We start from the raw sequence: 23,215 nt of genomic DNA, 5'->3' as shown, positions 1-23,215 counted from the left end.
CCTAGCCTTGGCCTTGTGCGCTGCATTCCTTTACTCTCAATTCGACACACTAACACACCTTCCCTTGTTGTCGCACCCTCCCGCCTTACACCATCTCCCCTTTAGTAGAACCCCACCTATATATACTGTGGCGAAGAAAGCATATGTCACCTTGAAGAAGACAAGACCACTTGTAAAACGTTGTTTGGCTCCGGCTTTCACCTTGTTGTCATCTTGTTCATCGTCTTGAATTTACATCTCCCGCATTCCCCGTGTTTTCCGCCTAAATGTGTAATTTATTATAATTTTTTATTAACATGCAACGCTAGCGATTGCAGCGGAGCCGCTCCCATGACTTTTCTGCCGCCCCCTTGCAACTGACGCATTTGACCTAATATACATCAATTGGTAGAGCTATCCTTTTCGCTACGCAGGATGCATAATCGATAATTTGTCGAACTTTATGGTGAACGAATGTTGTTCGCAATAATTGCAATGTTGGTTATATTCTTACGGGGGAGTTGGGAGTATCACTATTTGCAATGTATACACAAGCAGAGTTAGTGGGGTTAAGATGGCTGACTAGTAACAACACGCAGCAGCCATTGTCTCGCGATCTTCCTCCTGTCTCTTATGCTTCCATAACAGGACCCCCTTGTGCTGACGCGCCGTCTCGGCTCATGGTAGGTAAAGAACTGCGAGCGAAGTATGGCTTCAGCCGCGAAACGTGCACAACGTCGACAGGTGGCGGACTTGACGATGGATGAAACTAACAGCGCGACCTCGTAATTGACGTCGTTAACTTGACGTAGGACTTCATAAGGCCCTGTGTGGCGAAAGAGAAGCTTCTGGGAGAGGCCGACCAACGCCTTGGTGGCCAAAGCAGCCATGTCAGTCGAAGCACCTGCGGTCAACTGAACATCGGGATAGCACCAGTCGTGACGCTCGTTTTTCACATGCTGCGAGGCTAATAAACGAGAACGGGTGACTTGACGCGCCATGTAAGCGCGATCAATGACTTCACGAGCATAATCAGTGGCAACGCGTTGCACAAAAGGTAGCCTGGTGTCAAAGGGCAAAGTGGGGAGGTTACCATACAGAAGATACAATGATGAATATCCTGCGGTGTCATCTAAGGACCATCTAGCGGTCGAGATGGCTAACCAGCAACAACACGCAGCAGCCAGCGTCCCGCGATCTTCCTGTTCCTCTCTCTGTCTTCTGTCATCCTTCCGTAACAGGACCGCGAGGTGGTGAAGCGCTGTCTCGGCTCATGGTAGGCGAAGAACTGCCAGCGAAGTATGGCTTCTGCCGCCAAACGTACACGGCGTCAACAGGCGGCGGAGGCGGACTTGAGAATGGATGAAAGTGTAACGGCGTGATCTCGTAATTGACCCCGTTAACTTGACGTAAGACTTAATAAGGCCCTGTGTAGAAAGAGAGAAGCAGCACCCAATCACCAGGGGTGAACTGAACATCGCGTTAGCACCTGTCGTAACGCACTTTTACAGATGCTCGGAGGCTAATAAGCTAGATCGGGCGACTTGATACGCAACGTGAGCGCGATCGATGACATCGCGAGGGCACTCAGTGGCAACGCGGTGCACAGAAGGTAGGGTGGCGTCAAAGAGCAAAGTGGGGTCGCGACCATACAAAAGATAAAGGTGTGAATATCCTGGGGTGTTTGTCGGGACGAGTTACACTCAAACGTCACGTATGCGAGCGTAACGTCCCAGTCGCAGTGATTTTTGGAAACGTACATTGACCGCATCTCTGTATGTGTTTGTTGAGACGTTCCGTAAGACCGTTTGTTTGTGGCACAAAAGCGGAAGAGGTAGTGCACAACTCGAGACAAGAACGAGCGGCGGCGGTCTGTAACTAACTATCGAGGTGCACCGTGCTGGACAATGCCTTCGTGAGGGAGAAAATCGGTGACGTCAGTTGCGCAACTAGTCGGCAACGCCTTTGCTATAGCGTACCGTGTCGCGTAATCAGTAGCGACGGCGATCCCCTTATCCCCTCCAGTCGTCGTAGGAAAAGGGCCAAGCCGGTCAAGGTCTACATGAAAGAATGGTTCAGTGGGAACTTTAATTGGATGGATACGTCCGACAGGTGGCAGGGGAGGTTTCTTCCGGCGCTGACACAATTCGCAAGCTGCGACATAACGACGCACAGAGCGGTAGAGACTCGGCCAGAAGAACCGGCATCGCACGCGGTCGTATGTATGCAAAACTGCAAGGTGTCCCGCCGTTGGAGCATTCTGAAGCTGTTCGAGAACGACGGATCGCACATAACGAGGAAGGACAAGCAGCAACTCAGGGCCGTCAGGGTTGATATTGCGGCGGCAGCGGATGCCGTCATGCAGCACGAGCATGCCGAACGAGCCTTCGGTGCTGCCAGATTGCACTCCGGCGATGATCGACTGTAAGGGTGCGTCGCGTTGTCATTCAGCGCGCATGTCGATCATGTCAGTCAAAGCCATCCCACAAGTCCCCAGATCATGCGCAATAGGATAAGGAGGATCAACGGGGTGACGCCAGAAGCAATCAGCGTCCTTTCGCAGACGTCAAAATTATAGTTGACAACAAATGAAAATTCCTGGAGCCGCAAAGCCCACCAACCAAGCCGTTCTTTGGGGTCCCGGAAGGAAGACAGCCAGCAGAGGGCGCGGTGGCCCGTAACGACCGCAAATGTGCGGCCGTACAAATATGTCCGGAACTTGGCGCCATCCCAAACTAAAGCCAAGCACTGCCGCTCTGTGATGGAGTAATTTCTCTCAGTAGGCGACAGCAGGCGGCTAGCGTAAGCTATCACGCACTCGGTACCATTCTGCTGTTGGGGAACAGCGCCGATGCCGTGGCCGCCTGCGTCAGTGTGGAATTCGGTCACTGCAGATGGGTCAAAGTGCGCAATATGGAAGGGGTGGTCACAAACCCGATGAGAGCGGCGAATGCAGGATCTTGCTCAGGGCCCCATGACAACGGCATGTTCATCGTACGAAGAACTGTCAAAGGCCGAGCAACGTGTGCAAAGTTTTTCGCGAAATGACGAAAGTAAGAACATAGGCTCATGAAGCAGCTTACGCCAGCAGCAGAACGTGGCACAGGAAACTGCTAACGGCGCGAACGTTTTTCCGGATCTCGTTGTACACCGGATGCGTCTACTAGGTGTCCCAACACGGTCATCTGACAGGGTCCAAATTGACATTTCGTGGAGTTCATTTGAAGGCCGGCTTTTCGGAAGACAGCTAGAGTGCCAGAGAGTCGGGTGACGTGGCTGCCGAACGTGAGAGAAAAAAACAATAATGTCGTCGAGGTAACGACAGGTGGTTCATTTGTAGCCTCGAAGGAGAGAGTCCATCATACGTTCAAATGTAGCATAAGCATTGAATAGACCAAAGGTCATGACTCTTTACTGATATAAACCATCAGGTGGGATGAAGGCCATCTTCTCACGGTCCATTTCATCAACTGATACCTGACAGTAGCCGGTCGAAGATCAATAGACGTGAAGTATTTATCTCCGCGCAAGCAGTCTAATGCGTCATCGATGCGTGGTAGTGGGTAGAAGTCTTTTCGAGATATCTTGTTTAAATGGCGATAATCGACGCAAAAACGTCACGTAACACCATTTTTTTTCACAAGGGCAACAGACGAAGCCCAAGGGATGGTTGATGGTTCGATGACCCCTTTGCGGAGAATTTTGTGCATCAGCATGCGATACACGATAGGGACGCCGACGAATAGGATTCGTGTCTCTAGTGTTGATAATGGGGTGAACACACGTTTGGCCTAAAGGCTTGTCACCAAAATCAAAGATGCCAAGGTATGATTCGAGAAGGAGACGTATGCCTGTAGCTTGTGCAAAGATTAGGTCATGTGTAATTATCTTCGCGAAGCCATCTGTTAGGAAATCAGAGCTGTGAATTGCAGTTGGCGCTAAGAAACCGCTCTTGCAATTCAGACTTTTCAAGTCAAATCCGGTGTTATTGAAAATGCGGCCCAATAACATGCCGGCTGGAAGCACTTGAGGGCACAGGCTGAAATTCACAAGCGGAAGAACGAAGCCGTTATTAGTAATCGTCACCAGCGTATGCGGAAGAGAAACGTTATGGTTCAAAAGCACGTCGATGGTGTGGAGAAGGACATATTCACCGCCAGGAATCTGTGGCTGTGCGGTCACAGCGACGTAAGTGACTGCCTCAGGTGACAGCCGCACATCCTGAAGCGAACAAAAGCGCGGTGGAGTGGTGCTCGGAGCATCGGCGACTTGAGGCAGTTCCAACTGAAGAACGCCGGTTGCGCAGTCGATGAGAGCGGAATGATGGGAAAAAAGGTCTAATCCAAGGATAACGTCGTCAGGGCAGTTGTCGGTCACAGCAATGAGAACAGAAGTAAGGTGGCCGGCTACACTTAAACGCGCAGTACACATTCCAAGAGCAACCAGCGCGTCGCCGTCAGCCACACGAAGCACACGGACAGCTGCTGGGGTGAGGACGTTCTTTAAACGTCTACGTAGGCTAGTACTCATCGCAGATACGTGAGTTGTAGTGTCGACGAGTGCTTGGACAGGTAAGCCGTCTATTGTAACATCAATTACATTTTTCTTTGTGGGCAGAGACGGAGGATTTGCACTAGTAGTAGGCAATGTTTTACTGTAGCTGAACCCTACGCGTCTACAAAATTGGTCCAATCAGTTTCAGGGCACTTTAGGTACAAAAAAACATTAAATATACTTTTCAGATTTAGTTTCTTTATCGAAAGAATAATGTTGCTAGTCGCAGTAACAGTGGTACGTAAGTATTGAAAAACTGAATTGGGGAAAGCCTCAAGATTTATGCAGCGTTCTTCGTCGCCTCTGCGATGAGCTAGGATAAATGCAATGATATTCATAATAACGAATCAATCACTGAAAGTCTATAAGAAGCAGAAGAATTACCGACTTTGAGGCCATTTTTATCAAAAGTTTGAGATCTAATCTGGAAAATTTTCGACTGATTTTATTCACCTTAGTTTATTTCTTGCATCTACATCTGAGAAATGAGTGCACACTATGTCATTTCAATATATTTATGAAAAATATGATGAGTGTGTCGCAACATAATTTGGGAGAAATATTTTTCATAAACCAAAACGAAAGTAGAGTAAATAAACACCGAACCTTTTTCAAGCGTTATGCATCCGTGTTTTATAGAAACACAATAATAGCTCAGCTAAGTGTAATAATACTAATTACCATTGCAGGCATCAGTAAGAAAATAAATTCCGAATAATGTTCATGTATAAGAAAAATTAATGGCTTGAACATACAAGTGTTTGGGTTTAAAAGCACGTTGTGTCTCGCAAGGTAAGCATGGCAGAAACATATTTCAGTTTGCAACATGTTTCTGAATGTATGGGTATACTTACAATGAAAACAACAATAAAAAGAAACTTTTTACAAGAAAACTGACATCTAAATATGGCCGCACAGCTTAAGCGAAAATTTCTAACGAAACTCGGAATCATTGAAATAAATAAATTGCTACAAAAAGGACGTGGTATATAACTAGGAGATCCCCAATATTTTCTAATTCAATCTGTTAGGATGGTAGGCTGATTTCACATCCAAGCTAGGCGAGTCCTATAAAGTTTCAGTGGAAACCAGTAAAAGTAATTTGAAATCTAGTTAGAAATATTCTAACACTGCGAGCTTTTCTACCGTTCGCTTTCAAACGCGCTAGAACATCAGCGTTGAAGCGAAACCGTTGTCCAGAGGTCCCGTGTAGGGAGAACCCGACATTACAAGTATATTTCGTAAAGTCGACAGTAATAGTTACATGACTGGACAAAAAGGACTGTACCGACCTTCTGTAGCTGATCTTGGATGATACACGAAAGATATTTTTGCTTATTACCACTGCCAATAAATAACTGGGCGCACTTTTATATAAGAGGACATTTTCACAAAAATATTTATGTGAGTTGTCTCAGTGAGAGGCAAAAAGAGTGCCTCAAGTCCATCCATGGGAGTGCGGAGGAAACGAACGCAAGCACTGAACCTTGTATTGTGTCATGCCGAAATCATGGCTGGAATATTATAATTATTGTATTCTAGTTGTATTTGTTAGCCTAGCTTTGTCGGTGATTCATTTGGCATTCCAAATACGTTATCACCAATTGGCCGCTCATAACTAGTCGTTCATAATGAAAGAACAGAATAGAGCGTAAGGAATCTTTACGTTTTAACCGACCAGGTGTATTATATATAAAGGAAATGCAATGCGAGTACTTGCGCTTGCAACATTGTACAATGAAACACGCACATCCTTTTTTTTAGTTTTGCGTAGTGTTGAGTGAAATATAAATAGTGGCATAAGTTCTCTACACACTGAAAAGCTAGTAGCATTTCCTTTGGAATTGCAAGATAAATATGATCGCCATCTTTTGCTACGGTTGACAATATAGCACTTTGGATAGCTGCCAATTGTGCGTGTCGGTAAGCATTTAAAGAACAGTTTTTCCTAAGTCGCCGTTTTAGCAGCACTTTTCCATCATGAATGTAGCACTTCTTCGAAGACAAGACGCAGATGTGAACGTGGATAAGGGAATTGAGAAACACGATATTCGATATGACCAACCATAGAAACCCAGCAAATATTGAAGCGATGGAGCCTAAGGGAAGTTGTTTATTGTTGTATTTCAAGTATTTCAAGTGTATAGAAGGATAAATTGAAGGGAAAAGAAAATGGAGAAAGAAAATTAAAGGGACACTGCACTCTCTGAAGGTTGATGGCGAGCGCATATCTAGCACATCTCATAGGCTTCGGTGAGGGTATCTGTATTTATTTTCACCATTTCTTAAGGGTAGCGATACTTGCTTTGTGATTGTTGTGATATACACTGATTGATTCAGTTACAAGTTTAGACAGAATCTCCGCGAAAGGTAAATCTATACACGACCATTGGTGATAATTCGATTGGTCTGACACTTCAAACCAAACTCTTCTATTACAAACTGAGTGAACCATGTCTTGTCTGGTTTTGAACTGTCCGCATTGAAATCTCCAATGATATCCACAGGAGTAGTGTCATCACGGCTAATCCATGCAAAGCGCACGATCTTGAACTTCTCAATATCATTCACTATTTGTTGTGCCTCGAGATATATACGCAGTGGATATCACAACTGCCTCTTTGTACGGCACAGCCATGCCATACAGTTGGTGGCATTGTCCTCTTGCGAGTCAAGGGTGTAGGGTTGTACATACATCTTGTGCATTGCTTATATGGCAATGCCTCCTGCTGGTCAGTCAGTGTGCTGTTGAAAACTACTTTCAGCATTCACATCGCCTTCGAACAACGCATCTTGATTTATTTATTTCGTTTATTATTGTTTATTTTCATTATTATTAGGGGTGGACTGCCTGAAGCCGGCTTCACCTCAATTGCCGATCAGCCCGCATTTTCTCACGGACGCGACAAATGCATCCAGGTGTAGCGGTATGCAGCTTAGCTGTGAACACAACTTGCCTCTGGTGAGAGCCAAACCAGCCACCATTTAATTACAACTGCCCTATAGCCGCTGCCATTGCGCAATTGGTCATGCGTGGCACGCGTGAAACTTCCGTCGGTTGCAAGTTGCTTTTTTTCCAGTTTCCTTTTCCTTTACTTATCACTTTCCGCAGGTAAATAAAACACCAAATTACTTCCTCTATGCCGTGGTTGGCTTCATTACCTGTTGGCTTTTTATAGATATGGCACACGGTTGTAGCACATGATATTCCGTAAGTGTAAGCACAGCCATTCTATTTATGTTAGCGTAATTTGAAAACTTACATTATATTTTCTTTCGTAAGGCGTTTTTGAAAAACTCTGAGTAGATTCTCTAAACCTCCATGCCACAATTAAGTATAAGAAAACAGTACACTTACTCGCCATCGGATTCGGAAGCTGAAAACAGGAAAAACTCAAATTCATCTTCAAAAACCCTTTACGAATGGCTATATAGGGCGAACGTTTTCGCAGCTGATGTTGATTTATATGCTCTTTTTTTCACTTGAAGCACAGAGTTGGTTATTTACAGGAATGAATATTCATTTCTGATGCGGTTTGTTTGTTGACAATGAAATGCAGGCCTATATGCTTTTGTAACACTGCTTCCTTCACTGGTAATTAGAGAGTGCCACGATATGCAAATATAGCGAAAGGCAGCAAGGAAGGAAAGCAGCACGACGCTACTCCAAAAATCTTGCACCTCGAACACCAACTCTGTCTGAGAACCATCGAGCTTTTCTTGCTCTCAAGGCAATCAGCCGCGACACTACTATAAAAAACACGGCACTTACAACAATTAATGACACTACAGCAGACTTAAACCGCAACCTTGGTCAATATCACAAATCTAAAAGTGTAAATTGTTTATGTGAAGGAGTTTCTTGCTCAATCCTCGAACTGTATAAATATGCTGAGATGATAAATGACCCCTTTAGGGCTGATATAACTTAATCCATGATATAACTGTCCTACATGTATGTACCCACAGTCTGGGAGTTGCACCATTTCAACGCACGACTTGTTTCGATAGACATCACTACCGTTGTTTATTTGTGCTCGCTGCAATGGTGTCAACGGGAAAATGCTTCACCCGACATCCCGGTGCCTACGAAAGGCAATGAACAGGCAAAATTAGAGAATTATGGACTCGCAACAACAGTGATTAAAGCTCCAGAGAAACACGGTGCTAATTAAAGCGCTTGTTTTTAGCGTGAATTGATTATGTGCTTGACCTAGTGAGTACTATCACAACAGAAGTGCTTTCTACAGCCTTTTGAGCACATACTTCCGCGGTACATGTACGAAATCTCGGGGCGTCGCCAAACTTTCCCACATTGAACCCTCTGCATGACTTCACGTCGGCGCGCCGAGGAAACTATAACACGTCCCCGAACGTCCAATGAAAACGCACAGTGTGTTTGGGCCAGTGTCGGCAGCAAGACGTGTATGGAAGCACTCTGGCGGTGTATAGCGGGTGCTGTGGGGATGCAGTTCTGGAGTCCGTGATGCGTACACAGGTGTCACGCAGGGGTCTCTGGAATACGCCGGTGCAGGGTCTAGAACACGGTAGCTGAACTTGTCTATACCGGAACATCGCACTAAGCAGGCTAAGCAGACCCACGTCGTTGTCCGTCCATCTCTATTATCGAGAGTCGCCTGTTGGTGAGCAGGTGAGGTCGGGAGGTTGCAGAAAATAATAAACCAGATTATTTTATAGATTTTAAATTTAAAACTCACAACGCGCCATGGATAAAGAGCGCACTTTATGTCGGAAGCTCTTTGCGTTTCTGATATCACTACGTGTCTGAGGCCACACCTGTCAGCATACACATTCTACTGTACGAAAGATCGGCATTTTAAGACATTTTTCCCAAGGCAACTAGAAAATGTAATTCTATTATTCTGTCCCACAAAATGAGTATAATCAAACTGTTGCCGAAATCGCACCCAGAGGATATTGCACACTATTTCGCCGAACTGCGCCTCCAATGTTGCGCGATCATCCCCATATTTGATGCAACACCACGGTAAGTGTAAACCTGAATTCCGTGCTATTTCCGCAGGAGTCATCGACGTTGGCTCTCGGCTACAGTCAGCTTGTGGCGATTTGAGCAGCCTGGCATTGGCGGTCGTTACCTTTTCCGAAGAATGCGGCGCTTGCGGCCACCTCGAAGCGCTATTCTTTGTTGATTCGTCAATAGTCAGAACCACCATCCGTCGTCGTCTGGTCACTGGTCAAGTAAGTGTTTCTTGGTAAACGCCAGATGAATACCCAATGCCGTTTTGAGACGTAACAGTCTCACTCAGACATGTAACTACATCGTTCTCGCGTAAGCATGACATGAGGATGCCCTTGTTTTTATTGCGGAGTACTCTGCCATATTCTACGCACTTTGGCGTAGGTAGGTAGGCACGTAGGCTCGTGTCTCCGGCCATTTTATTACAAAAACTAATGTGTGACCGTTAGCAGACTCTAACCAGGGCCTTCGAGCATTGCATTGCACAAAGACGAGTCGTAACCTCACGATAACACGCATATATCTCTCAGTCATAAGACAGCGAGCTCTTTGAAACATTTGACGCATGCTTCACGTGCGAGTTTATCGTTTTCTATTCTCGCGAGTTTAGGCTTTTGGGCGCTGTTACACTTTCCTATCTCCGGCCATCAGTGTGCATTCCTCAGTAATTTTCTTTTTGAAGCTTACGCTACGTAGAACCTGTGCTTCGTTGTGTCAACTTCGTGTTCTACCAAAGTTAACCTTGGTTTGTGTTCTGTAATGGTTTGCTTTGTAGCCGGTTTGCTCTCATGAAAGGCATTGACCGGTGGTTTGTTGACATCCCTGGTAGGCGTGACTGTCAGTTTGTTGTCACACAAGTTGTAAACATCTGAAAAGCGAACCTTCCTCTGCTAGGAGTGGCACCAGCAAGAACTGGTTCTCTCGAGGGTCGCATGCGGTCGGCAGCATGACCTCGACGGTTGCTAAGGCAACCGTGGTGGCCAGCTAGTCTTGCGCTGGGTGGCATGATGAGGCAGAGACACCAATAGCAGCTCGTTTCTTTCTGTTGCTGGCGACCTTTGGCGAAAGACAAAGACGCTACGAACTGTGGAACGCGTTCAACATGTGCGAGGGAGAATTCCGAAGGCATTTTAGGCTCCCCAAAGATAGTGAAGTGTATTAAAGTTGAGCTAGAAAATATCTCAGACCACAAATATTTAGTGGAATTGAAATTTCGACGCAAGTACGGCCCGCGCTGCGTTTTCTTCCCCCTTTTTTGCCATGAGGATTTCACAGCACTGTGTCTGGATGAAGAAATAATTGGGTTGTCACAACCGTCAATCAGCCACATCAATACAGCCGTTGTAAAGCCATTACGATTGAGGAAAAGGAAGTTTGGATGATATTCTACTCCACGGCACAGGAAAAAGCAGCAACCAAGGAACGTTTCCTTGACTGTGGCAAGATGTTAAGTTATGGAATGTGCGGCCGGAACTCTCATCGCAATCTCCTTGCCTATAAAGCTCAGCCCCGGCAAAACATAATTTTGAGTCGAGGCCTACACCCAAAGAAGTAGAACCACCTCATTTGCGTAAAGTGTGGCACACAACCTAGCAAAAAAAATATAACTACGCAATATTAAATTGCGCCACCAGTGGCTGTCTGCCACGTATGCTCACAGCGATAATTGGAAATTCAACGTGCGTGCATTTCATTTTAAAAGCTTCGCGAACATCGCAGGGATTTTACGACCGTGGAAGCTGCGTGGTTGTTCTGTCGCCGAATAGACCAACCAATCACAGTGGAGGAGGCCCGCGCCACTGCCGCTGGATTCCTTGAATCAACATCAGATGGCTGCCGTCTCCGCTCACCCGAAGCAGCGGTGGCACCGGCCGTACGAGGGAAACAAAAAAGTAGAAGTAGAGTAGTAGTAAAAGTAGAAAAAAGTACCAAGCGTCGATTGCGATAGAAAATTAGTGGACGGCTATACGAAGTAAAGATAGTAGTCTTATCGGGCGTGTGAACTTGTAAATATAGTAATACTAATTAAATCAACAAGCAGGGTGTCCCACGCGCACACACAAACATGAACACATCTCACTCGATGACCGCGGAAACTCGCTGTCAAAACGCGGGACTGGCTTTAACTCGCATATATAGCACAGAGCGCATGGCGAGAATTTTATCGTCTTTGGTCTTTATGCGGAACCTCACGGCGGTAGCTCAATTCGTAAGAAAATCAACGCGGAATGCGAGTCCGTAGGTTTGTAGGCCACCTGCGGCCTGTTGTTTCTTCCTCCACTTTCATTTATATTAATTATACATTTCTTTAACTGAAATAGTAAGTAGAAGCAATTTCCCCTATGTTGTCCTTATTATCTTTGTTTCTTATGATAACATTTCATGAAGAAGTTTGCATAGCCAAACTGAATGTATTTGTTCCTTTATGTGGGACTGCTGATGATTTATTTTAGAGAGAAAGGGAACTTCCTACCTAGCTGGAAGCTTGACTACACTAGGGAGCTAACCCAAACGATTCATACCATAAAGATACTCACCGTTTAACCACAATGCGCTTTGGGACAAATTATGAATGCGCCCCCTGCCTCGGGCCACTGGTCTACCGGTCAAGTTACTCAGTACTTTTGGAACATGACCACGTGTGAGTGCTTTAATATAAAACAAAATGAGTAAAATTCAAAGCAGAGAATTGTCTACTGCCGAGCTTTGCAATACACATGACGTTCCATAAAAAAATTAAAATAGCACGACACACTAAGCATAATTCAAGGTCTCCTAACTAGCTGTATCACCTACGGAACTCCCTACTTGACGCTCCAGCCGGCCGAAATCAAGAAACTCAATGTTGTCCTACGGAAGGCAATCAAAGTAGCCTTGACACTCCCACACAAGGCATCAACGAAGAAACTCCTCAAGCTCGGCGTCCACAATGCGTGGGAAGAGCTTGTCGATGCTCACAAGATCAGCCAGCTAGAGCAACTCAAGTTCGCACGCACCGGACGTGAATTATCATGCTACCTCAACTACAGTGAAAGCTTCATTGCAGACACAGACCAGAAAGCAAGAATACCACCTGCAGTCCGCGACTGTATTAGCGTTGCAAGTATACCCCGCAATATGCATCCAACTTACCATAAGGAGAGTCGGTAAAGCAGAATCCGGTGCACTCAGCAAGAAATACGGGAGAAACCCTGATACGAGGCACATCGATGCTGCCCGGTATATTAAACGCCACGCCTTTGCCCTAAGCGTCGCGGATCACCAAGAAAAAGACCTTGCAGCTGTCACCATCAGAGCAAGAGCCTCAAGACTGCAGAGGAAACGTCAATCACTCTGTCAATAACAACTTGCCCTGAACGAGCAGTAATCCCAACAGACTCCCAAGCAGCATCTCGCAACTATCAAAAAGGACGTATATCAGAAACCGCACTCAAAATACTTAGAAATCACATCGCACGCGCCCCGCTCCCCGACAGCCACATCAATTGGGTTCCAGGCCATCAGGGCATGACAGGAAATAAGGCAGCACACGCCATTGCTCGCGAGCATACCAGACGGGCTTTCCTGCCATCCCAAACTTGGCCGGCCACCAACGTTGATGGCATCGCCCTAAAGTACTCGGAGCTTCTGCAACACCACCCACTCTGCATAAGAACGTACGCTTTACCACACAAGAATCTGAGCAAAAAGGAAGATGTCATCCTGCACCGCCTACAAACCAACACCTACGTACACGGAATATTCATGCACAGACTGTATCCTACACAGTACTCGTACACATGCCCCCATTGCGACATTCCAGACACCTTGCAACACATGGTCCAGGATTGCTCAGTGCGTGACACATACGCAGACCCTACCTCACAAGCTCCACAAGACGACTCCAAAGAAGGGCGCCCCACAGAAGCACAAGAGCGCCCCAATTCACCGCAGATCTACATGACAGTTGAAATGTGGGAGGCCAAGCTTTCCTCAGATGACCAGGATGGCCAATGCAGTCTCGTCGCCCGGGCCAAGGAAGCAGCCCAAGCCAGAGGGTTTTTGGAATAAGGAATCCTCCCACCTAGGGTAATCCGGGTCTGACTCGGATTACCGTTTGAGAAATAAAAGTTTAGTTCTCTCTCTCTCTCTGGCATGCACCTACAATTTGTTGCTTAGAAGGCGCGTTGTTCTGTTGATCCATGTGTCTAAGCGTTTATTGCCCAGATATGCAAGGAGCGAGAGGTCAATGTCGGTGTGGTAGCGAGAACCCTGCGAGCAGTCATAACCGGCCCCGTGCGTCAAGCGCTGGTGAGGCGCCCTGACTGACCCGCACTTTTTGGTATACAATATGTTCGAGATGAGCGTGGATAACCGGCAGTTCTTTTTGTTTACACATGCTACTTTGAGGATGACGCAAACTGTGGCTTTCCTGAATGCTCAGCTATATTGAGAACTTTTATGTTCACACGTTTCGTTATCTATTTCTGTAACATTGCATGAATTTCTAAAGAGCGAAGCCATTTTGCCTGCGAATGAACTCGCTCTGGCATAGCCTTGTTCTCTAAACGAAAAACGCGTTGTCAAAAACGACACCTCCTTTTGCTCCTGACGCAGCGATATCAATATAAAATAGTGTTTTGGGGAATGTTTCCTTAGATTTTTCCATAGGCTACTCAGTGATACCGATCCTATGTTATCCCACGTTAATGGCCACTCTCAAAGCTTGCTGATGAGACACCCTTTTGTAGCAAAACACATGGCAGAATTAGGGCATAGAAACTCGATGTTGCCTTTCTTTTACCTAGAATATGCAACCAAAATTGCGTAAATTGATATCTTGAGAAATTTGACATTCAAATCTAGAGAAAACAAAATTTTTATACCTTCTGTTAGCAAAGCGCACAGACATTATTTTAATGAGCGAAACGCAAGAGTTAGCTTCACCTGGTGGGATCTGTGACCAGTTGGAGAAATTAATGGTAATAGCACTCTCAGTTCTATTGTCGAAGCTAAGTGGACCAATGTCCTGTTGTTCTGAAAGTCATCCCGCGATGAGCGTGCATAAGGTTCTAGCTGAATAAAAATCAACTGAACCTGCATTCCAAAGTGCCCAAATACAGAGAGCGTGCGCTCTGATCATTCCCATACCGAAAGCTTCATGGAAGGCCTCGTTGAACGCTTGAATTTTGGCGATCCCCGTTAATCAATACTTGTCGTAGAAGTTCAACAAGGCTGATTCTTGGGGTAGGTGGTACGGTTTACTCACAAGGGCAAAGCCTTCAGCGCAATTCAAGAAGACAGGGGCGTGACAGAGACACAGAACAGCGCTATACTGTCCGCTGTCCTTTGGCTCTGTCACGTCCCTGTTTTTTTTAAATTGCACTAAAAGCTTTGCCATTATGAGTTGAAATATAACGTATTCCCTTTCAGGAATACCACTTCGCACCCTACTGAAGAGCATCCCGCATAAATAGGCGAGCACTTACCAGGAATTAAAGACAATGAATCAGAAGTATTCACGAACTCATACTCCAATGCAGACTCCTCTAGAAGAAAAGATCAAAGTAAACTTGAGTGGCAGAACACAAGTAATATTTACATTCACCAAAAAATTGGTACGAAGTAGTTTGTCATATAACCAGAGTTAGTTGCGACGATTTACCATCAAAAAAATATTCATTATGCCCATCACAAAGAAATGGCTTACCCATTATCAGGCTGCACTAGAGTATCCTTGGCAAACAGTGGAGGCTGGAACGTTGTGGGGTTGTTAAAATGGTTGCTACTGGATGATGGTAGCGTCCCTGGTGTGCGAAATTAGACGAGCTGAAAATAAACTTTCACTATAGTCTCTACAATGTCCCCAGTATGCCTGACTACCAGCGCATTCTCAGAGCAAGAATACAAGCGACGTGCTCATTACCATTTCTAAATTTTATTTAGTATGAACAGACACAACGCAAATATGAAGCTAACGCAAACTAGTAGAATACAAACGTGAAGCATTGCTCGTAAAAACACAGACAAAAGAAGCAATACGGTTACATACACGAAGGGCATAACTATTTACACTGCATTGCCGAGAAGCACGGGACTTTATATATTCCCCCTGACAACGCTGCACACGACGACACGGGCAGAACCACCGCGAAACAACGTCAGCACACATGTGTCGTAGTGTTCAGATACACAATTTCCTTATCTGATAGGCTCACATAGGCAGCGTTAACCCATATTTCTTTTAATATTCTGACGCAATGGAGCTCAGTAACGAGGCGTGTCACTTCGTTATTAGACTTCACAACGAGCATGCACTTCTCAAACTTTGGTCTGCAGCTGCAGTCATCATAACGAAATGCCAGCCACCCTCTCATATTGTTGATTATGTTGTTAGCATGCACGTCAAGCCGGTCGTTGTTGCAACAGCCCGTTCGTCCGACATAAGATGGTTACACGTCGGAACTTCAGCTTTCGTGTAAGCCTTTTTTAAGGCTTCATTAAATTTTACAAGTTTAATTTTCGTGTTTCCTGACACATGTTTCTTTTTCCCTTTCTCTTAGGTTTAATCATTTTGTCAATTTATGCAAACTTGTTCGGCGCGCAGAACGCGACCCTAATATTGCAAGACTATACTTCCAAAATGTTGCAAAATTACTAAATCTAAGGAAAAAGAAAATAAAGTATGTGTCAAGAAACATCAAACCAAATTGTGAAATGTAATGAAGGCTTAGCATATCAGACACCTCTACGACGTAACATGACTGAAGACCTCTAACAGAGGAGCTTATTTTAAGATGCCGCCATCACGAGGCCATCGTAGCAGAGGGCGCCGACCACACTGTTGCAGCTTTTAAAGGCAATAGAATCGGACCAGCGGCTGTTGACTAAAGAGATGTTTATAGTGCTGCAAGGGCCACTCTGCTGTGCGGTGACCGTATGCGGCGACAGTGACCGACTGTGATTGTATGTCTATGCTCCTTTCTTTCTTTATCTCTACTTTGTTATCCCTTTACCTTCCCCTCCCCTCTCTCCCCAGCGTAGGGTAGCAAACCGGACCTTCACCTCTGGTTAACCTCCCTGCCTTTCCCTTTTCCTCTGTGTCTCTCTCTAACATGTAAACGTTTTTATGTGGGACCAGGGGCTGTTCTAGGAGAGGTGCAACCCCATAAAGATTCGGAAAGCCAACCATTTCCAGGCCCTCCCGCGGTTGAACAGAATTCGCTTTTCTCAGAGAAAGCGCATTCTGATCATTCAGGTGATTTCAAGCCAAGGGTTCGACCATTTATACGATCGAAGGTATTGCTGCCTCACTTCCTGCAATGTTTCAGATTGCCGCCTGCCTCGTAGGTCTATGTGGCGGTGATGCCACGACACCCGCAAAAGTGAATGGATAATTCAGCACCATAGGACGCGCTTTTCAGGATGACTCAGGCTACGGAAAGGCAAAAGCGATACGAAAGACGGTCTCATACGTGAACTGTGGCATACAGTGGCCACGGATATGCAAGACCCGCCTAAATCGTGACGTCTCTCACCTTAACGTTGCAGCTACTAAACTGTTTTATTGCAGTTAACATAATGCTCTACATCAGGCGTTTTAATTCAGTCTACCCGTATATCTATCTATCTAGCCTGTTAGGCTAGCCCAGTGGTTGAAGTTGTCGGCGCGCTTGAACCACAACGTGTATGTTGTTGGTCGTGATTCCGTCGTGCTCGTTTCATCACCGTCCTTCGAAATCCATGATCTGACTCTCGTCAAGCCGTCATCGTCACGCATTCTACGCCGGTCCAGAGGCTCAATTGCGAAATTAGCTGGGCCAATAGACATGGGATCGTAGTCGTCTTGTCGTCGTTGTCATTTTACTGCAGTCGTGCAAGCTTAGTCATCCGACACTGGTCATGTCACCATAATCTTCGACATACAGTCGTCATAGATGTCGTTGTCGTGTGCCATAGTCCGGATGCCGTCCTGGTCTACTTATCGTCGTTACTAAAACTTCATTACTGGTTCTTATGTTTTCATAACTTAACGAGTCACGATATCGTTTTCATGTGCTCGTCTTCATCTTACTGTCCTCATGGTCTTGTCGGGCCATCATCCCCCTTGTGCCATCGCCATGCATTCGTTGTACTCTCGTCGGAATGCCCTCATGGTCCTTCTATCATGGTCATTCTAACGTTGTCATCACTCTCCTTATGCCATCGGGATCGCACCATCTTCATCATGCAGTCGTCGTCGCGCTCCCTTTTTTTTCATTCTCATCACATCTGTAACGTCGTCTGATGGTCATTATGTTGTTGTCATAGCACCTTTTTCGATCCATCGACGTAAATCTTCGTTATTTCTTAATCATATTGGTGTCATCCAATTCTGACTATGCCACGGCGGCCATTGTCAGTGACATCGTTGTGCCACGTTTTCGTCCGAAAGTCGCTTTCATGCAGCCATTGTCGTGCCCTCTTCACCATGCCATCGTGGTCGATCCATCATTGTCGTGCCAACTTCTTCATCCGGCCCTCGTCGTACCGTATTCATAGCACCATCGTCATTGTACACTCGTCGTTATTGAATTATCGTCATGTCGTTGTGTCCACGATGGCGTCGGTATGCTCTCTTCATAATTTCAAAAGCGTTACCTCGTTGCCATCGTGTCGCCTTTGTCATTCCATCGGCGTAATTCCTTTTTCTTCACTCGATCACCGCCATACAGTCGTCATCCTTACGCCGAGCTCATCAGCCACCTTGGCAAGAGTGCGCCATAGTAAAGCGCGGCCAATAACGGCGACCGCGCTGTCGTGTACGTCGCATGTAACCGAAGAAGCAACCTCAGAATAACGATTACACGCTTTAAGTAAAGTGGACTTTAGCAATCGGATGCGCTCTGGCGTCGCTGCATTCTAATCACATTTCCGTCGACAGTCATCGTGAGATTGGTATTGTAATTTTCGCTCGCAAGATAATTTCACAAATTTAACGCGCCCAGCAACATAAATACAGTGATTTGTAAAATCCAGCAACAGTTTATATGTTCAAGCCACCTGAATTTCTATATATACTCGGGGGACGCCGTTCCATGTCGAAACCGAACAATGAGGACATAAAAGCGCTCGCACCTGCCGCTACAAGTCAGACATGCCGGTACTTTCATGGGATGGTGTCGAGTTTCAGGAGCTATCAGTTGCAAAGAAGACCAAAGTCCTCCTACAATAGTGTGAAAGTATCTGGCAGTGCCCATAGCATCTAGTGATATTTTGCTTGCTGCTAAATTTTCTTCATTATTTAGGTGTTTTAGTTTCAGTTTAAATTTAACGCTGAAACTTCATCATATGTTAAACAAGAACCCAGGTAAAGGAAAATTGTTTTATGCCTGCGAGTAACAGAAGATATTGGTCCTATGTCGAGGACATTTTTCTCTTTCAAACAAAGTCCACTAGTTAGCAAAATTTCTTAGAACTGCTTCAACGTAGGCTCATGATTTTGCTCATTATATTAGTGTAGTGCGAATAGAACATAAAATATTTTTGTGGAATTCACGCATGATTTAAAAAATTCAATCTTCTTTACCCACCAATTCCCCGTGAATATAAGAGGATCCCATTAAAAAAATATTGCATCCTTCTATACCTGCTGTCAGACATCCTATTAGGAACACATATGCCGTACAAGCCCCTATTGAATGCAAAACAATATGGCATCTCACGAATAACACGCTCGTTCGTATGTATCACATGGCACGTGTCCCACATGTCATATATGGGATGTATACATCCTACACAACGAAGAATACTGGTCTTCAAGATGGTGCCAACTGTCAGAAAACAGCGCATGAAAGAGGACTGGAAGAGGCCTTCGTCCCGTAGTATACTTAAATATTCTGATGATCACTCTGATGAGCTTTTATATAAGATCCCAATATGTTCAGGCATGGGCCCCAGCTACGTTTAATCAAGGTTTAAAAACATTCTCAATTGCATAATTAGATAGGAAGTATGACCTATGCATCGTAGGTGCTAACTTTAAGGCAAAACTGCAACTTACAAAGCTGTAGGATGCTCAAGGAAACGTCATATTCCGCAACCTAAAACTTCGTACTTGCCACGCAATCGTCTTTCTGCGTCGTACGAACCATCTCACAAATCATGCTTAGCGGACGTGGTGTGCCGCAAGGGCGTCACTCAGCTTTATGACGCGAGGTGCGGCTGCTCAGCCGTGCTAGCTATGACGATGCGCTGCTAAGCTCAAGGTCGCAGGTTCGCTCGAAATCGCGGTGACAGAGCTTCGAGGGGGGCAGGATGTCAAATAAACGCTCCTGTACTTAGATAGAGGGCACGTTCAAGAACCCGAAGTCAAAAATATACCGGAGTCATTCACGGCATGCCTGGTACTCAGGATCGTAATTTCGGCTCGTAAAACCAAACAATTTAGCTTTAAGCATCATACATCGACTTAGTCCTCGTGAGATCGCTGCGTTGACGTCTCTTGGTGTAATATTTTCTAGGTGTTGATTTGGTGTTTGCATCTCCGCATAGCTTCTGACCGATCTAGCGCAGGATAACTGGCAAACGCGTCCCACGTATTCTTCCTGCTTCACTTTTTATATCGTAACATGTGACACGCCTATGACGTTCAGAGCATTAAACGTTCATGTTCCGCAGGTATACGTTTTCATATTCTCAGCCATGGTATTAGATTAGATGTACCAGCTATGGTATAAACGCTTAAAATATTATATAGCTTTTGGCCCAAATGTGATGATGTATTTCTACAACTCTAGCCTTAAGCCTTAATATTTCGCTTAATCTACGGCTTGAGCTGCCGTGCTTCATCTCGCAACGACGATGCCAGAAACTAGGTTACAAAAACAGCTGTTATGCCCAGTGGTCCGGCGTTCATGTTTCACATTTCATTAGAGCGTTCGCTAGTTCGGGTTGAAAGAAAGATGTGATGCTTGGGTACCTTGGTCCCACACATGGCGAATACGGAATGAAGACTATACGAGGTCGTTAGCATAAAACGATGGCTTGAAGACTACGGTATGTTCTCTGAGGCACTACGCATCGCACCACTTCATGTCAACGAATTGTTGTGCGATGATCCCGCTTTATCGTGGACAATTTTACGTACACCTCCATGGCAATGCTGCCAGATAAAGACAAACAAATGAAGATCTTGCGAGCTGTGGGAATAAGCTTAGGCGAACCATTTATTGATGTCTGTGAAGAACACTGCTATTAATTAACCACCATGAGCGACTACAGAGCACAAGGCGAAGATGGACACAGTCGCACAGCGAAAGTCCAGCTCAGAGGTGTGATGCTCGAACAGGTTTGGTGCACGCATAGCAACAGCATGACGATATCCGAATTACAATGCTAGAGTGAAGACGATTGAACAACCATGACAGCGTTACAGCAGTAGAAAGGGGATGATACAATGGTGATAGCATGAAGACAGTTGGATGAAAAGCGAGAATGATCATCATGGAAGAAGGACAAGGGCAGTACAAAGACAATAAACATCTCGACGAGATACCAACGACGCACTAACGACAAGCGAATGATAAAGGCGGTCCCATATCAATGGCACGACGACTACAGAAAGGCAATTGACAAATGATGACGATAGAAAAACGACAACGGCAAGAAAACAACGGAAGGACAATGGTGGCGACGGAGGGACGAGACGGTATGGCGACAGCCAGATGACAACTAAAATTACCATTACGCAAGAAAGACAACGGCATTTTGAAGACAATGTTTCCACGAATCCGTGATCATGACTAACGACAACAATGCAATAACAACAATGGAACGATAAAGGCTGTATGACGTCAATAGCAAGACAAATATAGAAAGACAATTGACAAATGGTCGCGATGGAATAACGACGACAGCAAGAGAACAATGGCAGTGAAGTGGAAGTGAAGGTTTATCTTCTTCTCAACGAAAAGAGGGCGCCAAGACAAAAGGCAAGAGCCTGACAAGATCTTGGTGCATTGTGCATTGTCCTCGTGCATTGTGCACGAGCACTTCACAACAGATTCACAATGAATTTTTCAAACATTGTAAAAAAGCATGGCGCAGCAAGTTAACATGCGTGAAATTTGTACTAGAAAAGATTAAATCCCATACATAACTTATCGTTTGAACGGTTTAATGATACATAATTTTTTACGAACATAAAAATGTCAGTCCTAAAGCCCAGAAACATATCACAAAGCTTGCAACTTGTGCGTTAGAGAAAAAAAACATTTGAAAGGTAGTAAAATAAATACATATAAATACAAAGTCTGTAGACTAAATAAATACCTCACGCCGTTTGTTCAAATAGCTATATTTTAATTGTAGATTTAAAACGTTTTTGTGAAGGTAATATTCAGTTTCAAAGGGAAATTGATTTATTACCGTGGGAATTTGGTAGCTTAAAAAGCTTACATTTTATCCGAAAAGCATATCGGCTGCTGGAATTATCTGGACAAGAAAAGAACAATTTATGATTTTGGATGTACTTAAGTAGACCAAAATTATATACTTATTTTACTTTAAGGATGCTATGTTTCTGAAATAGCGGTGACGTAGTTGACTCTGAAGGTCTGCAATGAAAACCCTCAATAGCACGCAAAGCGCGATTCTGAATTGAAATTAGTTTAAAGAAATTGCTGGACGTCATAGTTCCCCAAGCAAGGATACAGTAGGATAACCTTGAGTACAGAAGTCCGTAATACATGGATACCTTTAACCAGGGGGGCAACAAATGAAATACCTTATACAAGCAAGCGACTGTTTTACTCAGATGAGACATTAATTTGGTGGTGTGAAAATTCCAAGAAAGATTCTCATTGAACCAAACGCCATCAAATTTTTGGTTTGAAACTCGCTTTAATTCAGTAGTCTCGTAGAAAACTTTCTGAGTGATACTTTCTACTGTAATAGTAGGATGAAAAAATAATGTAGTTTGCCTTCGATAAATCAAGGCTTAGCATATTGGTCAATAACCAGTTATGTAGCTTTCTTAAATATGCATTTGCCATAGCCTCCATTTAAGACAGGGAGTGGGATGAAAAAATATATTCGTATCGTCAGCGTACATGACCAGATTAGGTGATTTGTATATGATAGGGATATCGTTTATGTATACTAAAACAATAACGGTCTTAATATTGATCCTTGAGGAACACCATGCTGAATTGTCAATTGCTCTGAGGGTACGCCACAAACATCGCCACAAACAATCTCTTATTTAAAACGCTCTTTAGCAAGTCAGATGCAAGACCACGTATGCCATTACTGTTAAGCTTGCGTAGCACGGTGTTGTGATGAACGCCATCGAATTCCTTTCGCAAATCTATAAAAAGGCCCGAGAGTGTACTGTTTTGATATTCTTAATATTTTTTTTCTTTTACTGTTACCAGCGGCTGTTCTGTTGATTTGTTTTTCTGGAATCCATACTGCGAGGAAGTAATAACATTGAACTTATGGAAAAGACTTCGAAACGAGTATTAATGACACCTTGAAAGAATTTTGATAAAACGGGTAGAACAGAAATGGGTCTACAATTAGATATGTCATTCTTTCCCCCACTTTTGCAAACTGGACATACATTTGCTGCCTTCAGCTGATCTGCGTACACTCCACTTTCTAACGTACGATTTGTGGTGTAACACAAGACGTCACATATTGAAGAAGATACATGCTTCAAAG

The 23,215-nt window shown here is 44.7% G+C and overlaps 2 protein-coding genes across 5 annotated transcripts in view; one reads left to right on the top strand and one right to left on the bottom strand.

Annotated features, from left to right (window-relative positions):
* Positions 1 to 23,215, bottom strand: part of LOC135904227 (uncharacterized) — a 90,651-nt gene that overhangs the window by 64,416 nt on the left and 3,020 nt on the right. For 2 of the 4 annotated variants that reach the window (XM_065434864.1, XM_065434867.2), the window contains exons 2-4: positions 15,222 to 15,340; positions 15,001 to 15,060; positions 7,892 to 7,910 (exon numbers count right to left, since the gene is read on the bottom strand). In XM_065434864.1, the coding sequence (XP_065290936.1) occupies positions 7,892 to 7,910; positions 15,001 to 15,060; positions 15,222 to 15,225 (83 nt within the window). In that variant the 5' untranslated portion in view covers positions 15,226 to 15,340. The remainder of the gene's footprint in view (positions 1 to 7,891; positions 7,911 to 15,000; positions 15,061 to 15,221; positions 15,341 to 23,215) is intronic. The other 2 variants (XM_065434865.1, XM_065434866.1) reach the window with 2 other exon arrangements.
* The window catches only part of LOC135904210 (uncharacterized), a 411,027-nt gene continuing 397,467 nt past the window's right edge, over positions 9,656 to 23,215 (top strand). The window contains exon 1 of the mRNA XM_065434850.2: positions 9,656 to 9,753. The gene's annotated coding sequence lies outside the window, so the exon portion shown is untranslated. The remainder of the gene's footprint in view (positions 9,754 to 23,215) is intronic.

Source organism: Dermacentor albipictus, chromosome 10 (assembly GCF_038994185.2).
Source record: "Dermacentor albipictus isolate Rhodes 1998 colony chromosome 10, USDA_Dalb.pri_finalv2, whole genome shotgun sequence".
NCBI classification, from domain to species: Eukaryota; Metazoa; Arthropoda; class Arachnida; order Ixodida; family Ixodidae; genus Dermacentor; species Dermacentor albipictus.
Note: the sequence above shows the minus strand (reverse complement) of the source record. Positions and strands in the feature narration are given on the sequence as shown.